This window comes from Olea europaea, chromosome 10, assembly GCF_002742605.1.
Source record: "Olea europaea var. sylvestris chromosome 10, O_europaea_v1, whole genome shotgun sequence".
In the NCBI taxonomy this organism is placed as follows: Eukaryota; Viridiplantae; Streptophyta; class Magnoliopsida; order Lamiales; family Oleaceae; genus Olea; species Olea europaea.
The window spans coordinates 44,202,896-44,213,392 of NC_036246.1; the positions used below are offsets into that span (position 1 = coordinate 44,202,896).

The window sequence follows — 10,497 nt, forward strand, 5'->3', positions numbered from 1 at the left end:
AAGCGATGATGCATGATCAAACTCCCTTTGTTTCTTTTAATTCAAAAGTGGAAGAATCTTCGATTTTCAATTATAATGATCTCTTTATCTTCAACGAAGAAATTGAAGAATTCATGAATTTGGATGATTAAATTTACAATGGTTCATCGATTTTTTATGAAGACCTCGATACATAGGTATCCCCAACAGTTATTTCAATTCAACGTTACGGCAATCATGGGCAATTTGTCGAAGGAAAAACTCTTTGAATCACTGGAAAGTCCCATAATTACTTCGGTACAGTTGGAAATTTGTGGGCAGCTAGGATGTTTCTCTTTTCACGGTCCAAAATTGTTTAGGACAAGGAGATAACTAGGTTCCTGTTTATTGTAAAATGTTGGGAAAAGTTTACATATTATTTCCATTAAGCTGTAAAAATCAAATAAATAAACTCTGTAAAATAATTATAAGCGAGTGAATAAAACATGTTTGACTGTGTTAAAATAAATCAAATTTACTTTCAAGTTATTCATTCTCACAAGCATGATTCTCAAAATTTACATTTTTTTTTAGTACACTTATTAACCACAGAAACATGCTCATTATGAGCAAAAATAAATAATAAATAATCCTTTCCTCTTGCTTGGAGAGGAAAAAGTCTTGTTGAAATGGTCAATGATGGGGATTTTTTACCTGCTACTTAAAAATTTCAAAGCATGAATAATGCCAAATTCATTGAGGTTTATATGTACCTACTAAATTATAGAGGTTATCATACTTTAGCAATGAGTTCTCGGAAATGGCTTCCTAATTTCATATTGCTAATCTGTCTGATAAACCTTGTTGTTAGTGTCAAATCCGAGTTCCCAACAACAATTCATTTCAATTATAAATGTCTAGATAATGGTAATTACACAAGTAGTAGCACGTACAAGACAAACCTTGATACCCTCCTCTCCACTGTCTCGCCTAATATAGACAACAATGGATTCTACAATGCTTCAACTGGAGAAAATTCCGATAGAGTCAATGTCATTGCGCTCTGTAGAGCAGATCTTCAGCCTTATCAATGCCATGATTATGTCAAAAACGCTACGGTTGAAATCTTAAAGAAGTGTCCAAATCAAAAACAGGCATTTTTGTGGCACGAATTTTGTATGGTACGATACTCCAACGAGACTATCTTCAGAACTCCAGCATATGATCCTTTTGACTTTGGTTATAGTGAGGAAAAAGTCACAAATCTAGACAAGTTTTACCAGGAGCTTAACATATTGTTGGATAGTCTTCGAAACCAGACCGCCTATAATAGCTCCCCCAAGAAATTTGCTGCAGCTAGTCGAGTTAACCGGGATTATGAGACAACTTATGCATTTGAGCAGTGCACGCCTGATATTACACCAAAGGAATGCGATGATTGCTTAAAAAAATCTCTTTTACGCATTCGAGAATGTTGTGATGAGGCAGGTGGAGTTAGAATCCTTAGGCCCAGTTGCTATCTTCGCTTTGAAACTGATTTTCCCTTCTACAATGAGACTATGGTTGAAATACTCCAGACAACAGCATCACCAATGCCGCCGCCGTCGCTGTCGCCACCACAACCACCACCAGGTAAGGACGTTCTGTTTATGAATCCTAATTTTTATTTTCCGGAATATATTTTATTGTATAAAATGGAAAAAAATGACCTATTTGTTCCAAAGCTATTTCCCTGTGAACCCAAACCTTTATAAATGTGCAAGTCCCTTATATGAGCTGCAAATCAATACTAATGGTAGAAACCATCTAAATCTTCATTAAATAATAATTTATGTAATGTAAGTGTGTAAATCTAGGTTCAAAAATTTGGGATGTGAAGATCACATGACGGTTTGGCATAGACTTAATGGTTTCTATCTTCTAGAATTTATTTTGCAAGCACAGTGAAAGATTGAAGATCAAGTCACCCTTTTTTAAAGATTGAAGTACTTGATTTATTATTATTATTATTATTATGTTTTATGAAGTCACTTTGTAAGTCTATTAATTCGGCTAATGAAAGTAATGTCATACTAGTAAAGTTGGCCGTAGAGACTTGATTAAAGTAAATGATGATTATATTCATACCACGAATTTTGTTAGTTACAACCCGCATTTTTTAATATTTTATAATTATATTCATACTACACTTTTTTATTAGTTGCACTACATTTTAATTGAATTTAAAGTCATCAATATTTGCTCATAGTCGCCTATACATCACTAACCTTTTTTGAAATACAGGGAGCCAAGGAATATTGATCGAAAGTTCTTTTATTTTGAATGTTGCAGGAAAGGACGATAATACAACTCGAAATGTCATCATTGTTATCGTTCCCATTGTTGTTTGCCTAATACTTGGTCTTTGCATTGGCATCATCCTAAGAACCAAAAAAACACGTAAGCCATTGGAGAAAATTGAAAGTAAGTTTAGTTTTCTAATTTTATGTACATCGACCTCAATGTTATCTTTCAACTACAATTCACCTGAACTGTTTTTCTATAATTTGGTCAAGCTGACAATGAGACTAGTACTATTGAATCCCTACAATATGACTTTAGTACAATAAGAGCTGCAACGGAAAATTTCTCTGATGCTAACAAGTTGGGACAAGGTGGATTTGGTGGTGTTTACAAGGTATGTCTTTTTTAGGTGAAATGATTCAATATATAGGAATAAATACTCGGTAGTAAGCATACATATTAACATGTCATATATTTAGAGTGGTGATGTACTAATCAAAGCTCATTGATAGAGAGAAAGTTTAGATGATTTTTACTTCTTGTGATTTATAATATCAGGGGAAAATGCCAAAAGGAATTGAAATCGCAGTGAAAAGATTGTCCAGAGATCTAGGACAAGGGGACTTGGAATTTAAGAACGAGGTCTTGTTATTAACAAGACTTCAACACAGGAATTTGGTTAGGCTCTTGGGTTTCTCGGTTGAAGGAAGTGAAAGGCTTCTTATTTACGAATGGGTTCAGAATGGGAGTCTTGACCGCTTCATATTCGGTAACGATTTGATATTATTTTAAGCAAATCATATCTCTTGTATTGCAAGTGTACGTATTGCTATTTATTTATAGCATAATTATCCTCATTTGAGCCTTCACAATGGCATATATGCTTAACGGATTTGTAGATCCCAACATGCATCCATATTTGGATTGGGGAAAGCGTTATATAATCATAGGGGGTGTTGCTAAGGGACTTCTTTATCTACATGAAGATTCTCGGCTCCAGATCATTCACCGTGACCTCAAAGCTAGCAATGTTCTTTTAGATGGAGAGATGAAACCAAAAATTTCAGATTTTGGCATGGCAAGATTGTTTGTCCCAGAAGAAACTCAACACAGCACTAGCAGAATTGTAGGAACCTAGTAAGCACTTTAGTTAACTTCATAGTCTTGAAGTATCTTTTAGTTTATTTCTACAAAGCGCATACTATGCATAATAAGAATTTATTAAGTGATCGACAAAACTAAAAATGTGATCTTTTTGCATTAAACATAGTCAGAAGGTTATTTAAATGACTTCAACACTAATGATATGTCTACAAACTAACCATCACAGTGGATATATGGCACCTGAGTATGTAATGCATGGACAATTCTCTGTTAAATCAGATGTCTTCAGCTTTGGCGTCCTAGTTCTTGAAATCATATGCGGTCAGAAAACCAATAATTTTAGAAATAGAGAGAGCATGGATGACCTCCTAAGTTGTGTAAGTACCAATATAAAAAAGTTGGGTCCTTGTCAATTTGACTTTACCAAGAATGACATCGTTATTATTCAAATATATATTCCAATTCTCACAGGTCTGGAAAAATTGGCATGAAGGAACAGCTGCAAATATAATAGATCCTGTCTTGAGAGCTTCTTTAAATTCGTTGCGTGATATTTTGCGATGCATCCACATTGGCTTGCTTTGTGTTCAAGAGAATTCAACCAATCGACCCACAATGGCATCGGTGGTTCTCATGCTCTCTAGCTCCTCCTTAACTTTGTCGGTACCTCTACAACCTGCATTTTTCTTGCCTGGTAGCTTTGATCTAGAAATTTCACTTCCTTGTGAGAACGGTTCATCCAATGATCAATCAAACAATAATGCTCATTTATCAACAAATGATGTTTCAATGAGTGAGTTATACCCGCGTTAACTTCTACGAATATGCATATTCATTGTTACAGTCACTTTTGCTCTCATTAACACATAATTACCCACCAAGCGAACTTGTGTTCTTCGTTCATGATTTGTATATTGTTTATGATAGTGATATCCCCATTGTGAATAACACAATTTCTACATGTTATATTATTTATAGATCTGATCAGTTCCATGTTTGTGCTGTTGGTCGTAAATTAGCACGTAAAACTAGAGATATAAACATTAGTCCTTTATATAACAAGCAAAACAAAGCACACTATAACCTTTGTACTTAAAATTTCCTCTTACAATCTTTGTAAATTCAAAGACATCTCTGTACAATCAAAGACTCCATACTAAAGTAAGTCCTTTTCATACTTCTCCTTGCTTGTAATTTCTTTTTACTTTGTTTATTTTCGGGTACGGCCTAACACAGGAAACACCAAGTAAGCAATTAATTTATTCATAAAAAAGTTATCTTTTTAATTCAATGCTCTTAGCTTCTTTATTTTGGATTCTATGATTAAAAAGATAAAGTAATCCTCTAAGTTAAACTGGTTGTTTTGTACCCTAATCTTGGGAGTTTGTTCAAATATTTTTAAACATGATGAAATTTTTTTTAATTAAGATCAAGAAAAAAGTTAAGAGAGAGTCTAAAAAAATAAAATAAATAATAATAATAATAATTTACTAAACGGTAAAGTACTCTAATGTCATTACAAATATATTGTTTTTAAGTCCTAATATTTTATGCCATTAAGCAATTATACTTCATCTACTCTACTTTGTTGTTCAGTAAAAAGTTTTAGAAAGTTTATTAATATTTGTCTAGAAAATCGAGAAATTAGTAGATTAACTATTATACAAAGCCACATGTTATCCTCCCTAAATAGAAATAGATGTGACTCCTCTTTACAGATCAAGAAGTAAATCGTCGAGCTATCTATCTCTCAGTATCGGAGTTTCCTGATAAAAGATACATATATAGTGTCCATCATACCAAACTATAAAGTTGGATTAAAAAAATGTCTTCTTCTTCAAAGATTGTATAATCAAAGAAAATTGTAGGGTGATTATTTTTAAGAAAGGCTGAATTTTTAGTTGATTCATATTGGAGATCATGTTTAACAAAGTATCTATTTTCATTGTGATAGTAGCTTAAAATTTGAGAAAAGTCGATAATCTCTTGTGCAACTGAATTCTATTTAGAATTTCGAATAATATTAGCGCAATCACCAATTTTTTGTTCTAATCCATGTAAAGTCTTTTCTTGCCCTATAGTTGTAAAATCTGTTAGGGTGTATTTGATTGACATGGAAAATATTACCTAGAAAAGAAAATATTTTCCATCTTTTGTGGAAAATAAAAACCACATCTACCCAAGGAAAATATTTTCCTTAAAAACAAGGAAAATTAGGCATATTTTCAAAAGTTGGAAAATGTTTTCCATGGAAAAAAATAGCAATCAAACACTCAAAGTGAAAATTTGGATGGAAAACTGATATTTTCTATGGAAAATAAATGTAATCAAACACACTTTTAGTTCAATAAGTTTTCCATTTTATCTGAATAATTTTTACGTGTGGAAGCAATGTCTTTAGAAATGGGTCTTTCAAGAGTATCTCTAGGACTCAGTCTTTCTAAACTATCTTGTAATTGAAGAATCTCATTTTGATATTTACTAATAATCTATTGGGACAAAGAGATTTCATCTTCAAGGATTTGTAGTCCTTCTTCTAATTAATGCTTTTTAATATTCAAATTTCTAACAAATTTGGTCATAGTTTCACAACTATATCAAAGTTGTATAGACGAGGATGAAGATTATGCTTGAGAAGTAGTGGTTTGCATGGTTTGTCTAACTTTTTCAGACATAAATAAGTTGAATACTATCATTTCTTTACAAAAATGTAAAGCTTCTTCAATTGCATAAAATCCAGAAGGAGCTAGAAAATGAGCACAGAAAGCATCTCTGCAAAAGGTGTAAAAAGAGATAATTTTGGACCACATCTTCTTAGTAAATCTTCATTCTGAATTAAGGTTAGTTTTAATAAAGTGATTAATAAGTAAGTAGTCACCGTGAAATTCTCAGCTCATATATGTTACTTATCTACGATATCGTCTTTGAGAGGATTAAAACACAACATTTGCGATGGAAATGGTTTACATATTTCTCATGTGATTCAAATGTTATGACAAAGGAAGGAAGCTTTAAACTATATTATTGTTCTTTTAGTCCTAGTTTGAAAAGGAACTCAGTATCCATTGAAAAGTTTCGTTCAGATAAATTGTTGTTCCTTTGAGTTGTCGTTAAAGACCGAAATCAAATGATAATTGCAAGGAGTATTAGAAGGGTTGGCTTTATTCCTTGGATGACATCTTTCATCAAACTTTGAGCGCACAAAGGAAAAGTTGTTCGGCTCCAACTATTGGCATCTAAGACTTGGGCACCCCATCCGAAGTTAGTTACTTTGTTAAAGGAGAAAATTTTTATTGATGTATCTCCTTGGGTAATCAAACCTCCTACATGTATTGGTTCTCAAATGGGAAAAAGTTGTAATAGTAATTAATTTGGGGGGCCAGCCTTGTTAGCCACTGATAAAAACATTAAATACAATGCAATTTTGGTTGACGATTTTTCCATATTCACATCATTGTATCCATTAAGGTGAGAATTTGAATGCTACTAATAATGCTTTGGCAAATTTCAAAAATTGGTAGAAAATCAATTTCCACGAAGTTATGCCCCTGTTTAACAACCATTATTTTGGGGAAAAAAGAGTTCTGTATAGTATTTTTTTAGGAGAATGTATATTTAAATAGTAGAAAAAATTATGAGTTTACGTGTAGAATATTTTATTGTACGAGCATGTGGTTCAAATGAGTATGTAGAAAAAGAGTATGAAAACAATGATTACCAAACAGGGGCTAAATGTTTAATAATGCGAGGGTGGAAAGTTTAGCTTGAATTGTGGTGTAGGAAGAAGTGAAAACTAGTTTGAAATGGTCAATTATGGGAAAATACTAAGCCTTCCCCCCTCCTTTTCTTCTTTCACATTTTCCGTATTCATTCCCCTCGTCAATGACCCTTAATTTTCCATACATAAAAGTAGTGTGAAGTTGCGGATTATTCAAGCCCTAGTCAATTGCTGAAAACAAGAAATTATGCTTTAGACTTGAAAATAATGGTTAATTTTTAGTGGAAAATAACTGGTTGACTATTTGACATTGATTCATATAAGGAGACCTACTTCATACTATAAAGCATATGAATTCTAATTCCATTTTTGTTCACTTTTATTTCTTCTCTCCGTATTAGAGATATATACACACTTTACTATAGTGACGTCTTCTGGGAAATGGCTGACTTTCATTTTCCTCAGTCTGACAAACTTTTTACCTTTGGTTAAATCCCAGAGTCACCGTTGTCTAAACAATGGTAATTACACAAGTAATAGCACGTACAAGAGAAATCTCGATACCCTCCTCTCCTCAATCTCTTCTAATATTGATGGAAATGGATTTTACAATGCCTCGAATGGAGAAAATTCCAATAGATTAAATGCAATTGCACTCTGTAGAGGAGACCTTCAGCTCGATGCATGTCATAGTTGTATAAATAATGCTACGGACGCCCTCTTACAGTTATATCCTCATAAAAAAGAGGCGATCTTTTGGGGGTGAGGGTGGTCAATGCATGCTATGCTACTCCAATGAGCCAATATTTGGAAAACTTACAACTTACCCCCTCGACGCGTGGTTTTTATTAGACAAGTCCACAAGTCTGGAAGAGTTCAACAGGGATTTGAGAACATTGTTGGATAATCTCCGCAGCTAGGCTGCTTATGTGGAGCTTTCAAGAAGTTTGTTGCTGCCAACGTGACCGGAACCGATCTTTTCACAATTTATGGACTAGCACAGTGCACTCCTGATTTAAATTCAGATGATTGTAATGGATTGCTTAATCCGGCTTCTCGAATATATACTAGCGTGTTTTAGAACTGAACTTTTTCATTTGATCGAACAAAATAAATTCTATAATTTCCACGAACAATTTCACAGTTTCCACACCAAACAAATAATTCTTTTCCAAAATAGTAGAATATTTAGATCTCTAATTTTCGAAGCTTAGAAGGCTGTGTAAGAGTAGAGTATCATTCTCAATTGAAAATTCCATTATTAAGTACCAAATTGATCGATTCTAACTTTACACGAACAAATGATTTTTAAAATGTTTATACTCAAATCTGACTAAAAGCAAGAAAATTGGCCACTAAATTTATTTGATCTATTCTTTTATTCATGGTGAAATAGACGTGTTACAATGCTAGTATATTTGTGGCAACAATAGAATTCTATGTTCAAAAAAGAATAATTAATGTGCAAGATTAGTTGGTGAACAACTGAAAAAAACACGTCAAATTTTCTAGTAGTCAAACTATTAGACATGATGAAGTGATCAACTTGAAACAAAATGAAGTTTAGTAACCAAGATAAAATTTCACTAAAAGTTTACTGACCAAGAGTGTATTTAACCATTTATAAATTGGTAAATTGTACAAATAAAATATTTGTTTAACACACAGTATTAGAATTGAGAATTTTGATTTTTTCCCCCTCAATTGACCATTTGCCTCAAAGTCAAACTCAAAAATAAAACAAAAATAAATGAAAAAAATTAATTAAAATGTAGATTTTCTGAAAATAGATTTTGTGACAAGTGATATTTTTTGAAAATTTTGTTATTAAAAAGCAGAAAAAATTTATATGCCCACATGCAAAATTATTGTATTGAAAGAATGTGATTGAAAATAAATTTGAAAAAAAAAAAAAAAAGAATTTCAAAGAATCATACGAGATTAAGGCTAAGATCTTGTTTGAGCCTTTTTTTTTCTTTTTTTTTTTGGGCTAAAAATGTACTTTAGAATAGTGATTTGATCGAGATTTTGTAGTTAAAAAATAAGAAGTAATTTTGAATTTGCGTATAATATTATTTTATTAAAAATGTGTAATTAAAAATGAGAGAAAGAAAAATAAATTTTGAAAATAATGGACCAACTTGGGCCGTGTCTATAAATCAAGAGTGATTCTTGGGTGACAGATATCTGTCCAAATCTTGTTGAAATGATCAATGATAGTTAACTGCAGCCTTGTCGTCATGGACCCCTGTTATTTATTACACGAAATGTTTGTCTAGCCCTATTCTTCACAATTAAGAGGTTGTTTGGGAGTGATTTTGAGAATTGATTTTTTGACCGTTAGAAGAAAAGTGGGGTCCACCCGTGAGAGAAGGAGTCAAATATGACGGCTGAAATAGTGAAATAACGGTAAAAAAATCAATTTTTTGGGTGAAAAAGTCAGGCCCTAAGGTACCCAAGTTGGTTTTAAATTTCATTCATATATTAGAATTCGAAAAGATAATACATTTTTTACTTATAATTCCAGAATTGATTCTGAATTATGTAATAACGATGGAGATATCTTTACTTAACTTCTTTGAATGTTAATTGATTATTTTTTTGTCGGTGATAACTTAACTACTAGTATTAATTTTTATTGAGAGCTAATACCGTTGTAATCAAATAGTTTAAAAGCTTTAAACCTTTACTTGTTTTTCTTAATTAATATTTAATTTACTTAATAGTTAATTCTATCAGGCAGCACGTCACTATTAGATATGTCGTCCATAACAATCATTGCAAGAAAATTAATTAATTTTTTTTTCATCATTAGTAAATTTAGCAGTAATATGAAGTATAATATCTCATTTATAATAAATTTCTTCATTATCGAATCGAGTTCATGTTAATTTAAAATGTAGAAATAAATTAACATAATATTTTAAGTGTGAACATCAAACAAATAAACTTGGTAAAAAAGAAATAAAAAACAAATAAGCGCTTGTTTGAGCCCCATTCTTTTGGAAAAACACATTTTTTAACAATATTTTAATATCATTTCAATCACACATTCTTCAATAAAATAATATTACACGCAAATATAAAACTTTTACTTATTTTTTAACCATACATTTCTCATCAATACACTATTCAAAAATTCATTCTTCCCAAAAAAATGGGATTCAAACAAGGGCTAAGACATGTTTTGGGGGGATTTTTCTAAATGACCTACTACTATTCATTCTTGGTAAAATGTCTGTAATACCCTTAATGAAAAGACTTATCATATTTTGCATAAGATACCCTTAATTTATTGGGATAGTTCTAAATTCCTCTATTTCTCTCATTTCGAGTTTTAATATATAATTCCATCCTTTGATCTAATAAATTAGCATAATCTGTAATATAATTGTCATGTAATTTACTAAAATTATCAAATTCCTTAGATGAAA

General features: G+C 31.7%; 1 protein-coding gene across 1 annotated transcript; it reads left to right on the forward strand.

Annotated features, from left to right (window-relative positions):
• The first annotated feature begins 756 nt into the window (after positions 1–756).
• Positions 757–4,342, forward strand: LOC111402445 (putative receptor-like protein kinase At4g00960). Its single transcript, XM_023030744.1, has 7 exons — positions 757–1,590; positions 2,290–2,421; positions 2,514–2,635; positions 2,800–3,010; positions 3,141–3,378; positions 3,572–3,722; positions 3,817–4,342. Exons 1-7 carry the CDS (start codon positions 765–767, stop codon positions 4,156–4,158), a joined length of 2,022 nt encoding a protein of 673 aa, XP_022886512.1. The 5' UTR covers positions 757–764; the 3' UTR covers positions 4,159–4,342.
• Positions 4,343–10,497: the final 6,155 nt, after the last annotated feature.

Bases quoted from the DNA above. Each gene is read 5' to 3' on its own strand.
- LOC111402445 (XM_023030744.1), top strand. From the start codon at position 765: ATGAGTTCTCGGAAATGGCTTCCTAATTTCATATTGCTAATCTGTCTG. The intron at 3,379-3,571 runs GTAAGCACTTTA...TAACCATCACAG, and splicing joins AGCAGAATTGTAGGAACCTA to TGGATATATGGCACCTGAGT. The intron at 3,723-3,816 runs GTAAGTACCAAT...CAATTCTCACAG, and splicing joins TGGATGACCTCCTAAGTTGT to GTCTGGAAAAATTGGCATGA.